The following is an 18,873-nucleotide window of genomic DNA, read 5'->3' on the forward strand; positions in this document are numbered from 1 at the left end:
TTTGGATTTTGGAGAAATTAGAAAGTCACAGCTGGCTCCAATTTTAAAAAACTCACGTTTTGGTTCGAGCGTCGCTTGAAATATAGTAAAAAGCCTCCACCCATAGGCCCGGCTAGCTCAGTCGGTAGAGCATGAGACTCTTAATCTCAGGGTCGTGGGTTCGAGCCCCACGTTGGGCGATTTTTTTTTCATTTCAACCATTACTTCCGGTATGGGTCATTCACCTTTCTTTCAAAAATCATGGAGTTCGGAGGTCACAAGGCCCGGCTAGCTCAGTCGGTAGAGCATGAGTAAACTCTTTCACAACAAATATCTCGACAAACGAGTTAAAGTGATTTGCTATTTGCTCTTGATTACACCTATTATCACCTACGGTGCGCCAGTGTGGTTTAACCAGAGTGCAAGCACAATGGAAAGGTTGAGGGTTTTCGAGAGGAAATGCCTGCGAATATGTTTAAAAGTAAATAGATCTGCGTACACACAGTACCGCAGAATGACGAGCAACAGAGATCTATACTCAGCGGCCAATATCCCAAGGATAGACAACTTTATTATAGGCCTCACTAGAAACTATTTCGCTCACATGAGAGACCACACCAACGCTGAGATCAGCTCAATTACTGACTGCGACGACCATTACATCGAAGCTTGCAAGGATTCTGGACTGCTTCCTCCGGAAGCTTTTATTAAATTGGACGCGCAAGGTTTGATTCAGAATGCGAATGGTGTTCCGGTCATTTACCACTGGTCTCGACATCGGAACAACAAGGGAATCCCCCGCGATGCTCTCAGCTTGCCTCCGCTCAGGTACGATCGATCGATCCCAGTACGTGACACTAAGGATTTTAATAGATTGGACACTACAAAATACTGGTGGCTGGTGGACGCCGTTCATCTCGACGAAGTGAGAAGGAGAGCGAGAAGAAGAGCTGTGGGCCCACACGCCAACCTCGGAGGCTAGGTTTTCTTTTTCTCTTGCTAACTCTCTGGTCGGGCTCTCATTTCAGCTCTAAATCATGGTACATAAATGTTATTGAGAGGAATACATTCCTCTGTGTTCCTTTTTTTTTCTTTTTGTATAAACTATTGTCAGCGGGTTTTTGTTGCTGCTTATAGCTTTTTTCCTGCCTCGAAAATATGAAAAAATTTTAGAACCAGTTCGCCCCCGGGCGGCTTCTGACTATGCTCGATAACTCAACGAAGTAATAACTCCATTTACATTTTAAAACTGTGAACTCCGCCGGGAGTCAAGCCTCTAACAAACTATGTCATTTGTCTGTGGTTTTCGAAAATTGTTTGTGCCACTAACACCTATGTATCATTTTTTTACATACTAAACAAACAATAAAAATAAAAAAAAAAAAAAAGTAGAGCATGAGACTCTTAATCTCAGTGTCGTGGGTTCGAGCCCCACGTTGGGCGATTTTTTTATTTTTTAGTCAACAATTTATGAAAGTTAATACAAATCATGATGCAAAATATGGTTAGTTAGCAAAAAAAATAAAACTCAAAACTGCAGATGAAATGATTGAACAGCGTAAATTTAAACAAATTAAGAAGAACAAGATACATTTGATTTTTGGATTGATAACATAACTTTAACTTTTTGCAGACTCAAAAAAGTGAAATTCAACTAAATTTCAAAAAATCTAGAAATTTTGTTCAAGATTTAATACATTTTTAGTATCAAATTAGTATTTAAAAAAGTTGAAAGTAATTAGAATTATTCAATAATTAACTGATGTTAAAATAGCACAAAGTAACAAATAATAAGGTTAATAATAAAATAAACGCTACTTGTAATGTGTTCTCGAGAAAAAAGTCAAGATTACGCTAAACTAAGAATCAAGAGATCACCTTCGCGTATAAATAACCAAATATTTAAGGCCATAGCATTTATTACAAATTCTGATGAAATATTTTCCAGTATATTAACGTAGATTAAAAATAACTTAGTTATGATTGTAAGTCATAAATCGAATTTAAAAGGAATTAAGATGTAATTAAATTTTAGTTACTAGATAATGAAAGCGTTGACCTCTCTTTGCCCGATAATATTATTACATAAATCTTGACACATGCCAGGCGAATTTTACTAATGCTTTTTGCGACCCCTACTACATTGAAACCTCGTGCCAATAATGTATCGATTATATTACCAAAATAAACAATCAATAGAACAAAACGTTCATCGAATAAGAAGGTGAATACTTAAAATATTCAGCCGAAATGGTAGCAGATATCAAGTTTACCAGTAAAAACAGGAATAAACCAAATTAAATGTACCCAGGTGGAATTTAGGAATTTTTAACTATATTTATTTTTGACATTTCCATTTGTCACTCAGACATGCGATCTACCATTATTATTATTCTTTTTTCATCTACAATTATTATTATTTTTCGTCAATCAATTATTGTCATATAGTTAGTCAATACAAACGTTTGATTTATGAAGGGCAAATAGTTTGATTTGCTATTCAAAAGACACAAACACGAACCGTTTATTTTTTCATTAATAAAATCAATATATATTACAATAAAAAGAGGCGACTCACCTTGACCATCTGAATAATTTCCGCGCACTTGATTCGGACGTTCTGAAAGGGACAGTTGACGCTGAGCCTCAGTATGACCGGCAAGTGGAGACTGATCAGCGCGAGATTGGCCGGTTGCGACTGCTTCGGTCCGTCGAGGGCATTGCCGAGATTCAGCAGTCTTCCGACCTCGCCGGGAGTGACAACCTCGACGGGCGGACTGTAATCCGCGCTGTTCACGACGCGACCACTTTTCCACGGCACGTCGTCGTCTTGTGAAAGTGGCCTCTTTATCTGGCCGACGCTCAGTTTTTTCTCCTGGCTCGCGGCGAAAGATGCCTCGTCTTTCGCGTCATCCGGTACTGCTGCTCTCTGCGTCGACTTGTCGTCGTTCAAAAAGCCATCGAGAGTGTTGAAGACGACTTTTTCGGCCTCGCCGGTGATCGGCTCGCAGCCGTGACGCTGCAGCAGCTGCTGCTGCCTGAGCGCGAAGCCGTCGTCGAATTTCGGACTCTTGCCGTAGGCCCTGGTGTCGTCGTCGAGCTCGTCGTCCTCGTTGAACTGTTTCTGGCGGCCGTTGCGTATCCTTATGTACTGCTTGGTCGACGATCGCTGCTGCTTCTCGTCGCTGCCGATCTCGAGGCTGCTCTCGGAGTAGCGTCGCTCCCGACTGCTGCCCCCATCGACGCAGTCGACGCCCTGATACTTGTCGTCGAAGCTGGGCTTGCGATGGTGCGCTATGAGGCTGTCGGGCGGCAGACTCTGCGGGAAAAACGAGCCGGAATCGAAGCTGTCGCGCTGCAGCTGCAGCCTGTAGTTGGCGTTGATGGTCTTGAGGGGCGAGACGAATTTATGAGGCATATTGCTGCCGGTGCTGCTGCTTCCACTGATATCCTCGCAGCAGTCCCTGCCGAGCAGCAATTGTTCCCAGTTGTTGTTGGCGTAGGCGTTGGTGTTGGAGGGGCTGCCGCAGCCTCCGAGCCAGCCTTCTACGGTGTTGCGTGCCGCTGCCAAGGCAATGTTACGCGCGGCCTCGTCCCGGGCGCATAGAGGAGCCAAGAAGCGGCTCACCAACTCGACCTCGTCGCCTTTTCTCGATGAGGAGCCTGCTGTCGAAGAACCACCGCTGCTGCTTGTATCTCTGCACAAACTGCTCATCGCCTTTGCCGGGGGGCCTTTTTTAGAAGTTCGATCAATTTCTCGTCGTGTCGAGGTTCCCCCTCGCGCTCTCTTCGCTTGCTCGAGTTTCTCTCTCTCTTCTCAGTCTCGTTCTTTATCTTTCTCTATCTGTGAAGCCAGAAACAAAGACGTTTTATTATTATTTTTTTTTTTTTCCTACATAGTTTACGTTAATGTGCGTATGCGCGCGCCTGTAACAATACAGACAATATGATTGTATGTGTGTGTGTGTGTAAAACGAATTACCACGGGCTTAATTATTTATTGAAACTTGTTCTATTTAAATATCGCGAAATTTTCTCCGTTTCGCGCTCGAAAATACAAGAAGCTTTTGTCGTTCCGCGTTCACAATGTAATAATGCACCCGCCGGGCGAGCCGCGCAACCCAATACGTGGTGTATACGTCTACACCTTTTTTTTTACTTCTTTCGTTTTCATAATTGCTTAGGTAAGCACACGCACGCCAAAAGTGACGCGGTCAACAATTTCTATTTTTGAATATCATCATTTTGTTGTTGTTTTTTTCTTTTTTCGTTTCCACAGCTATATAATTTCGACTGTTGCACTATACTGTTCGATAATCGAGTGGAAAAGTTTCGTGTCCCGCCGTAGCCGCGCTTTGTTACCGTTGTTGCACTCTGTTGTGAGGTAGAGCTCGTATTATACACACCTAACTCTATATACCTATTGCTGGTCTGTGTAGCACACACTATCACACGAAGGAAAATTTTATTACTTACGGCGTCCGTGTCAATTTTTTTTTTGCAACTGTATATTATACGTGTAGTGTATCAAGTGGTTTTTTTTTGTCCCCGCGCGAACGTGAACGCAATTACGTTATTTTTTTTTTTCTAAATCAAAAATGACTCACGCACGCGGCTATGATATATGTATGTTTTCTAAGCTGACGAGTTCGCGAAAATGTAAGTTAATTATCGCCTATGAGTGGTATAATACGTTTACGTGTCTATGCGCTCGCGATGGTACACACACACATATCGCTCGCGCACATAATGCAACCGTCTAATATATAATCAAACAGGTTTTTTTTTGCTTCTGTTTTTCTTTATCGCGTACGGAGCATGTATAACTCGATATATGTATCATGGCAAGAGCACAGTGGGCGATTTCAATTCACGCGGATATATGTATCGGACTTTTATAATGGCAAAGAGAAAAAATAAATTAAAATGAAATAAGCGCAACGCAAGGGAAGATCTAATTACAACACACGAGTAGTGTTTTTTGCCTTATTATAATTATTATTCAGAAACTAATGCGATGATGATTGTTATTTCGATATATGTATACGACATACGTAGAGTGTATGTCGTCGCGCGAAAGATATAGAGGAAGGCTGCGTCAGCCATCAGCTGAGAGCTCAGCTGTGTCGAATTCGCCTCCCGTTTCTCCTGCTGCGGTGTGTGCACTGTGCACCTACTGCTGCTCCTCCTCTTTCAATGCATAAGCCTTCTCACAGTTGGCCAATAATTTTTTTATATTTTTTTTGCCATGCCCATCAAATAAAATCAACGTTATAGCTTCTTCTTTTTTTCATAAAGAACGACAGAAAATTCGTAAAGCCAAAAGGATAAATCACGGGATCTAATTATACGCGCGCGATATGTAGAGAACGAAGATAGTAAAAAAAAAGGAATCGCTTATATCTATGTAGCACGCGCGCAACTTTCACGATAGCGAACTCGACAATCCTTTTCTATACATCGACCAGCCTATACATTACACGTATATATATATAGAAATTTAGCGTGAGTACGGCAGAATACTCGCGGTTACATAGACAGTCGTCGACTGTATATAATGTACTTTTTACCACTACTGCATCAGGCGCGGGGATTGGAAACAAGTTCAAAGTTTTCATTCGTCCACGCGCGACGCGTCGTGCGCGCGTTACACGGCTAAAATTAATTTATCGATTTTTGGACACCCTATAAGCCAGATATAAAGAAAATAAAAGAGCAGCGGCGGCGGCGGCGACTTTCTCGCACGCACACTTACGCGCTCGGTAACCCCTTTTTATATATCGGAAGAAATAACTATTTTACATGTAACGATATTACATGCACACACATTTACACGTACTTACAGGCAAAGAAAGAGAAAAAAAAAGAAAACAAAATTGAACTGCACAAGTACTGTATATATAGCGCGAACTACACAAAGAGAGGGAGCTACATACGAGAAAGAAAGAGACAGAGCTACACATCCTCGCGCGCGTTTAAAAGCCGCATAACACACACTATATATAGCTAGGAATCAGCTGAGGTCCTCTCTACTCGCAGCTGCTGCTATACTCCCACTGATATGAATCTCCCTCCCTTCCCTTCTGCCTTCCTCTTGTAGCTCTCTCACTCACTCTCTGGTTCGCCTAGATTTTCGTCTAGTATATCCTCGCGTTACATTAAATATATATCTATGTATATAAAGTCTCTACCTCAATAACGGTAAGTAAATGCATTTTCTCGGGCTGCTCTCCGGGTGATGGTATATATATATACGTGTATATAAGTGCAGCAGCATAGGCAAATGCGCGCACGTATTCAAGCTCATGGAAATGGTGCTATATAGGTAGAGAGGCATGCACAATAGATGAAACGAGTCGCGTACACATAGGTACGTGCGCGCACATACACACACACATACACAGAGAGAACAGAGAGAAAGAGAGAAGCCGCGTCGTCGCGCAGCCGTTGCTGCTGCTGCTGTATGCAGTCCGAACGCCGCTGATATCAACGTTTTTTCATGCCATGCATAAACCCTTTCTTTTTTATGGAGTCAAAGGTATATATACGAATTTCAGAACTTTTAGCACTTTGCACGGACGCACCGAGACATCGATCCGCTGTACATGATATTAGTTACATATGAATTCGTTCGGTGGGCGAGTTTTGACGTGCGAAAAATCGATGGACAGCTCGATGGAAAACGTATAGAAAACCGAATGGAATCTTCCAGATACATCGCATCGCCGCGCAACACAACACGCGTAGTCGCGTGTGTACATTATATTTTATTATATCGACGTATTGTACCGTTTGCCAACGCGAAACAAAAATGGTTTGATATGTGTGCACCCAATTGATGCGCACACACGGGCTGCACATCAATGCCAAACGAACGTCCAAGTGTGCGTATGTATACGTAGAGCCCCATTGTGTGTCGCAAGTCAGTTTTATGTACCGGCGCATTTCGCAGTACGTGTGTGTGTGTGTCTATGTAATAAGAGTCGGAAAGGGAGTTTACGAATTACCTGCGGTGGAGTCGTGTGTCGAGGTGTCTATGAGGCTTGACGTTGGCTAAATAATACTCGGAGACGATGAGCTTACGATGCACAAAGAGACGATGCAGCGGCGCAGGCCAAGTCAAAATCAGCACTGTAAGATTGGCCAGCCACCACCGAGTGACATTAGCATACGACTAACTATATGTATAACACAGCACGCGGCTCTCTTCGGACACGAACGAACGGTAGGAAGGAAAAAAAAACAAGGAAAAACAGCGCACGCAACCCGAGCAGTAGCAGCAGACTAGAGAGCTTCGAGATTGTGCACACAGCCAGCCAGTATGCACGAAGAATCGAACTGCAAAAGAGCCTTTTATTATACGACGACGATGGGCATACACAACAAGTCACACTCGCGCACGCATATACAACATAATATATTACAATAAAACTATCTATATTAATGCGAAAGATCTTGACAGCTTATAACACACGGCTGTATAGTACAACATAAAAAGCCGCACACACCGACAGCGGTCGCGGACGAAACTGTACTATACAGGCGGCCCGATCGAGTGCGGAGAGCTGTCAGCTCGGAGGCTCGTGTGCGCGCACTTATACGCAGACCCTCTCTTTTTTCCGTACCGAGAGTATATAGCAGCAGCAGAGTAGTCTGTATATAGTAGTAGTGTGCCTACTGCTCGCGCGAATATTTAAACGATCAAACGAACTTACCGAGTGAAGTTCGATCGTAATTATACGAAGTCCTCGCTCGAATACATTACCAATTGTAGACGTCCCCGTACGGCTTGCTGACCACGAATTCAGAGTACCTGAAAGTAAGATTTTTTGGCCGCGCGCGGCGCCACACCGCTCGCACCGCGTACGGCCGCCCTTCCGCCTCAGTTTTTAGAGCAAGTTATACGAAAAAAATTTCACCGCTTCTTCCAAGGGAGGGTCTGAGTCTGTGGTGGGTGGTAATGTATTCGAGCGAGGACTTCGTATAATTACGATCGAACTTCACTCGGTAAGTTCGTTTGATCGTTTAATTATACTGCGTCCTCGCTCTTCTACATTACCAATTGTAGATGTTCAGAGACAAGAAGGTGAAATTTATTTAATTTGAACTTTATTTATGACAATAAATTATAAAGATGAATATTAAACATTAATCATTTTGATTACATCTTAAAACTAAATTCGCTAACTCGAAACTGTCGGTAACGATCGGCCTATTATAAAAATTGGCAAACGTTCTTGATTTTTCCGACCAGCCCGCTGTGCGTCTTATCGTATCTATATCGATTCCTTTTTGTAAAGCTTTGGAGCTTGCTGCGTGGCGCGTAGAATGGCCNGAATTGGGATTTATCATTCATAATGAAAAATCAAACGAAATTCCTACCCAAAAGGGGAAATACTTAGGTTTCATTTTTGATACTAAAAGATATTGTATTGAACTCCCAGAGTACAAAAAAGACAATTTGCAGATTCTTATTAAAAAATTCCTTAACACTCAATCGTGCAAAATCCGAGAGTTAGCTCATCTCATAGGTAAACTGGTTTCATGTTGTCCAGCCCTTGATTATGCTTGGCTCTATACTAAGAATTTGGAAAGAGAAAAAATCTTCCAATTATATTTTAATGATTTCTGTTATGATAAGACTATAATATTATCTGACGCGGTTAAAGCCGACCTTTTGTGGTGGTTAAAAAATATCCCGAATAATGTACACTACATAAAAAACAACGAGTTCAAATTAACGATTTTTACTGACGCTTCACTTGACGGCTGGGGCGCAACTGATGGAACACGCAAAATTTATGGAATTTGGTCACCCGATGAAAAGAAGTATCACATAAATTATCTTGAGCTTCTAGCAGTTAAAATCGCGTTAATAAATTTAGCATCGAATATTCGAGATGCGCAAATTTTATTAAGAATAGACAACACTACCGCTTTGGCGTACGTCAACAAGATGGGGGGCATTCGAGTTGATAAACTTAGTAAACTGTCTAGAGATATATGGCAATGGGCGGAGGAAAGGCGTATTATTTTGTTCGCATCTTATATACCGTCAGAATGTAACACAATAGCAGACCGTTTGTCTCGAATAGGTAATATTGACACGGAATGGGAATTAAACGACGCGTATTATAGTAGAGTCGTTAAAAGATTCGGAAAGCCTCAAATAGATCTTTTTGCTTCTAATAAAAATCGAAAATGCGAGAAGTTTGTTTCGTGGAAACCTCAAAATGGTGCAGTCTGCGTTGACGCGTTTACCATTGATTGGAGCAAACACTTTTTCTACGCCTTTCCCCCTTTCGCTTTACTGGCAAAAACCTTATCCAAAATAAAGAAAGATAAAGCTGTCGGAATACTAGTAGCTCCCTTTTGGCAAAATCAACCGTGGTTTCCACTTTTCATAAAATTATCTATCACTGAAATAATAATTATAGGCCCAAGTAAAGATCTTTTATTGTCTCCTTGTAGAATTATACAACACCCGAGAGCACAACACCTGGCTTTAATGGTGTGCATTGTATCCGGGAAGCATTTATAAACAAGAACATCACAAATTCCGCAGTCGACATAATCCTGGCGTCATTAAGTAAATCGACATTTAAACAATACAACGGCGCACTGAAGCAGTGGTCTGATTTTACAAAAAGAGCCAATATTGAATTTTTTGATATTACCGTAAACACAGTGTTAATTTTTTGATATTACCGTAAACACAGTGTTAGTTTTTCTTACTGACCGATTTGAAGCAGGAGCTTCATATGGAACTTTAAATACGTACAGAAGCGCAATGTCGTTAATCTCTAAGGACAAGATAGGAGAGAACACTGATATTTCAAGGTTTATGAAAGGCGTCTATAGACTCAAACCTGTAAAACCTAAATATGATTATACTTGGGATGTCTCGATTGTATTAGATTTTCTTGAGTTGCTCGATGTACAAACAATTGAAAATCTTACTATCAAGACAATATTATTACTAGCCCTAAGCACTGCGCAGCGAGCGCAGACTCTGTCATTAATCAAAATAAGCAATATTGTGATATCTAATCGCGGCTTGGAAATTAAAATACCTGATCGAATAAAGACTTCAAAGGTTGGCAATAACCAACCACTTTTACAATTACCTAAGCTAATTGAAAAACCCGACTTATGCGTATATTCTACGATACTTCTGTATATTGACAAAACCAAAAATCTCAGAGGAGATATTGATAATTTATTCATAAGTTTAAACAAACCTTATCGAGCAATCACAGCTGAGACTGTCAGCCGCTGGATTAAAAGAGGTTTATTTATGAGTGGTATCGACACCACAATTTTTACGGGCCATTCTACGCGCCACGCAGCAAGCTCCAAAGCTTTACAAAAAGGAATCGATATAGATACGATAAGACGCACAGCGGGCTGGTCGGAAAAATCAAGAACGTTTGCCAATTTTTATAATAGGCCGATCGTTACCGACAGTTTCGAGTTAGCGAATTTAGTTTTAAGATGTAATCAAAATGATTAATGTTTAATATTCATCTTTATAATTTATTGTCATAAATAAAGTTCAAATTAAATAAATTTCACCTTCTTGTCTCTGAACATCTACAATTGGTAATGTAGAAGAGCGAGGACGCAGTATAATTAAACGATCAAACGAACTTACCGAGTGAAGTTCGATCGTAATTATACGAAGTCCTCGCTCGAATACATTACCACCCACCACAGACTCAGACCCTCCCTTGGAAGAAGCGGTGAAATTTTTTTCGTATAACTTGCTCTAAAAACTGAGGCGGAAGGGCGGCCGTACGCGGTGCGAGCGGTGTGGCGCCGCGCGCGGCCAAAAAATCTTACTTTCAGGTACTCTGAATTCGTGGTCAGCAAGCCGTACGGGGACGTCTACAATTGGTAATGTAGAAGAGCGAGGACGCAGTATAAATAGTAATGCACGGCAGCGCGTGGAGAGCAGCTTGATTCGCGCACGGCTCGGGGCTCCACTACTACATATACGAATTTATATTATTATATATATTTAAGAACGTCGACGACGAGATAGTTTATATACGAGCGACGACGGGGCTCGATGAGAGGAGCTGCTGCTGCGACCCGTGCGACGATCCGCTGTGCACTGCACACGCGATGCGTATAGGGTCTATATACGTACTGCTGCTGTGTGCACTGCCGACTCACCGACCAACGACTACCGTACTGACTCCGCGGCTGAGCCTACTGTACCTATCTCTACTACCTATTTTATGACTGTTCTGTATTGGTGTGTGTGTGTGCGAAGCGAAAAGGCAGGCAGCTGCGCGCGGCGTCCCACCGAATATGCTCTCTGCCGATGTTGCTATATACACGTATTTGCGAGTACTTATATCGCTGTCGTTGCTGCTGCTGCTGCTACTGCCTCGCATTGGCTTTAATGCAGGCCGCTGCTGTATACCTATGTATCGCAGCATTTAATACCTCTATATAGGTAACCCCTGCCTCTGACCCCCCCGCCCCGCTTGTTGCGCGTTAGGCACATATAGCATTCGCAGCCGAAATCCTGCGCGCGGCTACAATGCCGACCGTCGTATATTAAGTGTATGCATTGCCGAATTGCCCGGACTGCGCGTGTACTGTAAAAACCGTAAGCTCCGTACAGCACCGCGACACCTAGCGCGTGTATCGTAATACCAGTGGTCGCGTCCAATTTCAACTCTTTTTCTCTAGCTAGCCCCGTGCGCGCGTTGCAGCAGCTGATTCCATAATGTGCGAACCTCGGCGAAATACGAGATGAGCCGTCGACTCGATCGACCCGTCCAACGGCCTACATGTCACACGCGCTACTGTTGCTCTTGATGGTAATAATCGAGCGAATCGCTACGATCTATCAATCGCACCACAGTCCTTTCGACGAGGCGAAAATTTTCATTTTGCACAAAGTGCATATGGTATCGATACAGAAAACTGCCTTACCCGCGCGCCTTGGTCAGCTGATGGGACTCGGCGCGATAATACGCTGACACAAACCTTTTCTATATAACACAGTTCGCGAGAGGCAAGAGTATTTTGTTACGTACGCATAAATCCTATATAGCGTGCCAACATCCGAGGCGCAATGGGTCAGCTCTATAGCGACGGCTCGCGATTCGAACGCGCGGGCTAAACTTAGGATTCGAGCTTTTCAGCAGCAGCGCCCGCGAACTCTCGCGACTCGCGCACACGCGCCTTTTATATATTATAGCGGAATAATAATATAGGCTCCGGGCTTTAATGTACCATGCTATTTCTATTGCGAGAGAGCCCGCGTATAATCTTTACGATCGCGAGCAAAAACGTAAACTTTAAGTCAAAGTTGCGGGCCAAAATCTACATTTGTGCTCGCTCGATTTTAGCCAGTGTGTGTGTGTGTTTATTTTATTTGTACATCATGCGCGGAGGATATATAGCATATACAGGCAGGAACGGATCACGCGACTTTTCCAGTAAAATGAGCGCGGCGGTGTGGCATTTAAATGTTAAATAGCCCAGCGGCTCTGATTTGACGCGTTCATTTGTTCGGAGAATCCACGCAACTGGCGCGCGCTCCGAGTAAAATAAAAGAGCCGCGCGCGGCGATCGTAAAAAACCGTTGAAAAACATAGCACGAACACACGGATTGATATTACTGTACCGAGCAATTACAATCAACAAATTGCAGAAATAAAATGTTAAATTATACTCCACATCTAGCCGGCTATCGCGTACCGGCTTAATAAAAGCGCGTAATCACGAGAGAGAGAGAGAGAGAGAGAAAAAAAACGAGAAAAAAATCGTAAAGGAGAACTAACTCGACCCGGCGATTAAGTATAAACGTATACGTTTGCTATGTACGATATGCATTTGAATGTGAACGCGAATAATGCGACAAACACTGCAGATGTGGTGTACATAATGTAATGGTAGTGGTAGTGTATACCAGTAGCGCCGAACGAGAGCCTCAGAGCCAAGGACCGCAATTAGTAATCGCGCGTACATAAACACACACACTCACGATAAACAGAAACTGCTCGGTGCTCCGCGTCTCCATTATTTATCCAATACTACAAGTCGATTTCCTGACGCTGTCGCCGACAAAATCTTTCACTATCTTTCTTTCTCGCTGCTGTTTATATTTAACGAGTGACCAAAACGCACACAGTGTTCGCGCAAAAAAGCAGACGACATGTCATAAAGTCGACGTTCGAATATACAGAATAATATACAACACAAACACACACGCAACGCCCGATTGAAACAAGCATGTTGTCGCATGCGACGCATCGTCGACCGAGCTTTCTTGTCTGAGGTAAAAACCAGGTGTATACGCGCTGCGAATGTGTGGATGAGATATTTGAATGTGCCTTTTTTTCTTTTATCTATTATAAGGCACTTGAGGCGAGCTCGCACCAGTGTCTTATCTCGTCTTTCCGAGTAATATTCTTGGTTAAGTTAACGCTCGCTTATAACAAATATAGATCGACCGACTGTCGGCTTTTTATATCACGGATGACAACTGGTTTTGAATAACGTAATCTTTTTTTTTCTTTTTTTCGAACAACGCCAAAACTGCGTCACGTTCGGTAGCAGTCGTTTTGAAAGTCTTTTGCTTCTTTGTTCACAGAGGGAATTGTCAAACAATTCATGGAAAATGTGGTCTAGTTTAATCGAAGTGTACAGAGATCCCCATTTGGTTGCGAAAATTCAACAATTTTTTGGCGTTGACATCAAATACGATGAGCACGATTCTGCATCCGACTATGAAAATGAAAGTAGTAGTTTGCAGAATACTTGTGACTCGTCGAATGGATGTTCTAGTTCAGGAGATTCTCTTTTGATACAAAGGCACAAGGATAGCGAATCAGAATCACAAATAACTTCAAGCAGCAACAAGAAACCCTATGTAATAACAAATCACTTTTGGTACTACTTATTTCTATTTGGCACAGAATTGGGCGATGAAATATTTTATTGTACATTCATTCCGTTTTGGTTTTGGAATATTGATGGTGCTGTTGGTCGAAGAATTGTTCTTGTTTGGGCAACCATTATGACTATTGGTCAGGAGTTGAAAGATATTATACGTTGGCCACGACCTTCATGCCCACCTGTTGTGAGATTACAGAATAAATGGTCTTTAGAATATGGAATGCCATCGACGCATGCCATGTGTGCCGTATCAATTCCTTTTAGTGTACTTTTCTTTACAATGAATAGATACATTTATTCTTTTCCTGCTGGTTGTGCCACTGCTTTTTTATGGTAAAGTGAATAATAGACTAATATCAATTGAAATATATTTACAATTTAATATTTTATCATTTACTAGATATTTTTCTTTTTCATCAGGTGTACATTAATATGTGTTAGCAGATTATACTTAGGCATGCATACTGTACTGGATGTCATTGCTGGATTACTATTAGCAATGTTGATGATGATTCCCTTGGTTCCTTTGGTCGATGTAATGGACATCCATTTCCTTACCAATGAATGGATATTATTAGCATTAGTAATTATTAGTATAGCAACAATAATTTATTACCCTAGTAGCAACAAATGGACACCGACAAGGTTCGTATTTACATTCAAACAATTAAAATTTTGACTACTTACTGCAACTTGCCTGTCAATTTTGTAGAGGTGATACTACTCTTGTAGTATCTGTAGCAGCTGGAATTTATGTTGGAGCGTGGTTAAATTTCAAAACTGGAGTCTTGTTGAAACCAGAATTACCTCCTCCATATGAAATTCTGTGGCCATCATATCCAATGCTTGGAAAAACAGTTTTAAGAACTACATTAGGCCTCTGTTGCGTTATTGCTACTAAAGCAATATGTAAATGTCTCAGTTACGCTACACTTTGTGCCATATTACAAGTCAACTCAAAAGAACTTATGCAAAGTGAAAATTCATTAGAAAATAAAAACAAAACACTAGTCGATTTAATTTATAAATATATCACTTGTTTCATGATTGGCTTTAATACTGTGTATTTACTGCCAAATGTTTTTACCTTGATAGGAATAGAACGTCCAACATTTTACACGGAATTATGAATTATTTTATTTTGTATGCTGTTTTTTATACATTATATTTGTAAATTTTTTTAGAAATTTTATTTATTAATAAGAATATGAATTATATTTAGAAATGTTACCTGTTTTAACTATTTATGAATAAGAGATGACACAATTAAATCTCACAACTCTAAACTAGCCATTTATTGCGAAACTGTACATGGTTATTTATTTCTTGTTTTACATCTCATTAGTAATGTATTAAAACTTTGAAATTAAAATTTTTTTCACTAAACAGAGTTATCTTTTAGTGGTAGAAGTAAATGTAATATCTGAAAAAAAAAAAAAATTATAAACAAAAGATATTAAATAAAACTTTCTAAATAGACTTATATCCCTTACTTGTAATTTGTTATCATAATTTGCTGTAACCTCGAAATTATCTATGCTGCATGGTAAATAAGAATCAATTAGAAGTTCTAATTTTTGGTTTTCAACTATTATTCTATTTTCTCCAACATCTATAAGTATATCATTTAAATTTGATAACGGTAAGTAAAAGTAACCATTCAGGTATTTTTGGTCAGATGCTTTGAGAATAACATAATTTTGCGATTTCAAATTTTTTTTATAGTTATCATTTTCTGAAAGATTCAAATCTTGATTTAGTGTAGAATCTATTTTTTCTTTTACAGCTGGCTTAATTTGTTGATGATGAACTTCTTGTATCAAAGGTTTCTTTATCACAGGTTTTTTTGGTTTTCTATCTTCAATAACAAATGTATCTAAACTTCCCATTACCTAAATTCAAATACAATTAATTTTAACAATTGTAAACTTTTGATTGAAAAACAGAAAAAATAACAAACCTTTTTGTTTTTTAAAACTACATATTTTGAATTATCTATGTTCATTTTGTATTTATCATTGATAGATTCTATTATCGCAGAAATTGTAAAGTACCAAAAAGGCTTTTTTGTCATACATTTTTGAAAGTACTGTGTATTTAGTAGAATATCGAAAGTTTTTCTTTCCACTTCGTCTAAAATGGAATTATTTTGAAATTATTCAATGGTGTCATTGATAAAAATTTAAATATGATGGCGTACCTTTATCTTTAGATTTTTTTTCAAAACCAATAGCCATTGGAATCACAAAAGGGTTGTCATCTCCAGTTATCATTTGAGAAAATTGTTCATCAGATATATCATCCGGTGCAGCGATTTCTTTGGAATGGCATACATTTACAAATAATTTTTCACCTTCCATGCTAAAACACTTTATACAAGCTCCTGAAAATTTGAATAATCGATAATATAAATAAAGATAATTTGAGTTTACAAATTTATTAAAAACAAACCTGGAAAAGGATCTACTCTTTTTCGTGGAGTTTGATTTGGTATTGTGGATGGATTTAACCATGGTATACTTGTGTCTTGAGATTCATCCTTTATATTAATTGAAAAGATTGATGTAATGATAAGTAATTTTTTTTACAATAGTTTTTGCATATTGAACTTACTTTCAAGAATTGTAATTTATTTGAAATTGCATCTTCATCTATTTCCAACATTTTCTCACTGAAGATGACCCAGTCCCGATTTTAAAAAAAGAAACAATTTGAATAGTCAGAAATTTGAAATGTATTCAAGTAAACTATTATTCCATTCGCCTTACGTTAAAATATTCTATAATATCATAAAAATAACTAATAAAATGGTAGTGGATAGAGGTTAGGCAAGCTTCTGATCAATGTTGTTTGCTGTCGTCTTCTCTGTTGATGGCCTTTGACTGTTCGAGCTTCAAAACTCAATTGCGAATCGCAGAGTCGTGATTCGACGGACAATGCGTGCGTCTGCTGTGTCACTTCTTTATCGACACTGTATGGTAGCGTCAACGTAATTATTGGCGAACGATTTGAACGGCATAAAATTTGTAGTTTAAAAAGTCAAAATACCATTACACACAGTTTTCATAAGAAATTCAATTTTTTTGGTTGATTAAAAAACGAGAAATCTGCGTCAACAATTTTCTAATTATTATCATTTTCAGAAGCAACTTTCGAGTTCTATGATGAATGTTTATTTTTCAATTGGTTCAATTACATATTAAATAAATATAAAATTGATTGATAGTTATCTTTTTTTTTTGATAAGCATCATGACTGATAGGGTAAATAGTCTAGTCAAATTAGTTTTGAACGTGAAAAAATTCGCAACCGGCGTTTCTCACCGGGACTCGTTAGGGTTCGATGGTAGGAATGAAGTAATAACAAATACCACAGTTGAGTCGATTGGAATTTAAACAATTGGGCCCTTTAAAATTGAGAAAATTGGGTTTACGGATACAGATTGAAAACCGTACATAGGTACCTAGTATGAAAAAAAGTTTCAAACAAAAGTTGTAATTTTTCTAAATTTGTTTATTTGAATGATGTGACATTATTGTACAATTAAACTAGACAAAAATATTTTCAATATATATTTCATTCATGTGCTTTGAATTGGGGCCTCTAGCGAAGGAGCTGTATGTAACCTGCAATATAATGCAGCCTTTTAGGAGCTCTTTTAGCCCTTAAAGGTCTTTTATTATTACAATTTGATACATTTGTAAGTTCATTAGTGGTCCTGAGTACCTTCATTAATTCACGATGGCCGCCACTCGTGCTATACCGAGGGGTCAATCCATTTTTGTTGACTAAACTTGAGTCGGCCCCTATTTTCAACAAAAATTCAACCAGCTTGTTGTTGCCGTAACGCAGAGCCAAGTGCAATGCTGAATCACCAAACTCGTCTTGTGCGTCAACCAGCAACGGATGATACTTTTGGCTGAGTTCAAATAACATCTTCGCCGAATGAACGTCGTCACTATTGTCTTGACAAATGATATGTAAAGCCCTATATCCACTTTTGTCGGCCAAATTTGGATTAGCACCCTTTCTCAGCAGTATCTCAACTATCTCTCTTTCTTTTTTCTTTAAAGCGGCGTGTAGTAAAGGCTCACCAGTCATTGGTAACGTGATATTCGGATCATTGCCGAATTCGAGAAATTTCTCGATTGCATCTTTACAAAAAGTCATGCTCGCTATTTCAAAATGCGTCATGCCGGTGTATTCGTCGATATAATTCAAATCAAAGCTGCTGTATATTTTAAAAAGATCTGGAATAGTGTCGTAGTCTCCATCTCTAGCCGCGAGATGTATCGGCGTAGTTCGAACCAAACTAGGCCTACCATTTTTATCCAAGTCTGGCTCATCTTTGTATCCACAACGAATTACAAATCGTATAAATTCATTTCTTTCATTCGAATTCCGATGTTCCATGTAATAATAATTTCTCGTTTCCGAGAGTAGATGCTCAATTTGCTCAGGACTAAAAATATCCCGGAGATTGGGAAACTGGCCATTCCACTCGTTTAACACAGGATTGAGTTGACGGAGAAACACGTGTCGATCAAATGCACAACCCCATCTAGACCCTTCCAGTAAGTTCTTCAGCTGGTCTAATTTAGTTGGTACATGAACGAACCGATCATTCGGTTCAAAATCTGAATCCATGATATCGTCGTAAATAAATCTTATTTGCCCAAACATTTTTAACACAAACACTATCGCTAATAAAAACTAAGCTTTTATTAAAATCACTCTATACACACGGTACACTCCGAAACCAATTTTTTCGATGTTCGTAGCACAGAAGCTATATTAAGAATGGCAGTTTTTTCACGACCACGATCATGGAGTAATTTTTGATGTTTTTATTCCTGCGCGTGCTTTTTAATTTTTACCGAGAATATATTGGCTGCTGCTGCTGCTGCTGCGGCATGTACCTCGAGAATATATCGGCTGCTGCGCGACTTGTCTCTCTTGGACAATATAGTGGCT

At 39.8% G+C, this 18,873-nt stretch overlaps 4 protein-coding genes and 1 non-coding gene across 6 annotated transcripts in view; 2 read left to right on the forward strand and 3 right to left on the reverse strand.

Moving 5' to 3' along the window:
- The window catches only part of LOC106657260 (sestrin homolog), a 97,351-nt gene extending 89,682 nt beyond the window's left edge, over window positions 1-7,669 (reverse strand). The window contains exons 1-2 of the mRNA XM_014378660.2: window positions 6,987-7,669; window positions 2,558-3,823 (exon numbers count right to left, since the gene is read on the reverse strand). Of these exons, the coding sequence (XP_014234146.1) occupies window positions 2,558-3,694 (1,137 nt within the window). The 5' untranslated portion in view covers window positions 3,695-3,823; window positions 6,987-7,669. The remainder of the gene's footprint in view (window positions 1-2,557; window positions 3,824-6,986) is intronic.
- On the forward strand, window positions 107-179 carry Trnak-cuu. Its single transcript has one exon. It is a non-coding gene; the product is annotated as a tRNA-Lys (tRNA).
- A 5,162-nt stretch (window positions 7,670-12,831) lies between the features above and the next one.
- Window positions 12,832-15,064, forward strand: LOC106657223 (sphingosine-1-phosphate phosphatase 2-like). 2 transcript variants are annotated; one of them, XM_014378611.2, is made up of 4 exons: window positions 12,832-13,279; window positions 13,595-14,232; window positions 14,320-14,544; window positions 14,612-15,064. In XM_014378611.2, exons 1-4 carry the CDS (start codon window positions 13,244-13,246, stop codon window positions 15,027-15,029), a joined length of 1,317 nt encoding a protein of 438 aa, XP_014234097.1. In that variant the 5' UTR covers window positions 12,832-13,243; the 3' UTR covers window positions 15,030-15,064. The 2 variants fall into 2 exon arrangements, with proteins under 2 accessions (XP_014234097.1, XP_014234098.1); XM_014378612.2 differs by having other exon boundaries at window positions 12,835-13,501.
- Window positions 15,065-15,170: 106 nt separating this feature from the next.
- Window positions 15,171-16,784, reverse strand: LOC106657224 (PIH1 domain-containing protein 1-like). The gene is made up of 7 exons (XM_014378613.2): window positions 16,668-16,784; window positions 16,513-16,570; window positions 16,351-16,438; window positions 16,100-16,282; window positions 15,860-16,032; window positions 15,393-15,791; window positions 15,171-15,322 (listed from the first exon to the last, which is right to left on the reverse strand). The coding sequence occupies exons 2-7, from the start codon at window positions 16,561-16,563 to the stop codon at window positions 15,281-15,283; spliced, it is 936 nt and encodes a 311-aa protein (XP_014234099.1). The 5' UTR covers window positions 16,564-16,570; window positions 16,668-16,784; the 3' UTR covers window positions 15,171-15,280.
- Window positions 16,785-17,502: 718 nt separating this feature from the next.
- On the reverse strand, window positions 17,503-18,582 carry LOC106657199 (ankyrin-3-like). Its single transcript, XM_014378579.1, has one exon. It carries the CDS (start codon window positions 18,580-18,582, stop codon window positions 17,503-17,505), a length of 1,080 nt encoding a protein of 359 aa, XP_014234065.1.
- Between the last annotated feature and the right edge of the window lie 291 nt (window positions 18,583-18,873).

Source organism: Trichogramma pretiosum, unplaced genomic scaffold (assembly GCF_000599845.2).
Source record: "Trichogramma pretiosum strain Unisexual culture from Peru unplaced genomic scaffold, Tpre_2.0 scaffold66, whole genome shotgun sequence".
Classification (NCBI taxonomy): Eukaryota; Metazoa; Arthropoda; class Insecta; order Hymenoptera; family Trichogrammatidae; genus Trichogramma; species Trichogramma pretiosum.

Bases quoted from the DNA above. Each gene is read 5' to 3' on its own strand.
- LOC106657224 (XM_014378613.2), bottom strand. From the start codon at position 16,563: ATGTTGGAAATAGATGAAGATGCAATTTCAAATAAATTACAATTCTTG. The intron at 16,033-16,099 runs GTACGCCATCAT...ATTCCATTTTAG, and splicing joins AAAAAAATCTAAAGATAAAG to ACGAAGTGGAAAGAAAAACT. The intron at 15,323-15,392 runs GTAAGGGATATA...TTTTTTTTTCAG, and splicing joins ATTATGATAACAAATTACAA to ATATTACATTTACTTCTACC.
- LOC106657223 (XM_014378611.2), top strand. From the start codon at position 13,244: ATGCGACGCATCGTCGACCGAGCTTTCTTGTCTGAG. The intron at 13,280-13,594 runs GTAAAAACCAGG...CTTTGTTCACAG, and splicing joins ACCGAGCTTTCTTGTCTGAG to AGGGAATTGTCAAACAATTC. The intron at 14,545-14,611 runs GTTCGTATTTAC...TCAATTTTGTAG, and splicing joins AACAAATGGACACCGACAAG to AGGTGATACTACTCTTGTAG.
- LOC106657199 (XM_014378579.1), bottom strand. From the start codon at position 18,582: ATGTTTGGGCAAATAAGATTTATTTACGACGATATCATGGATTCAGAT.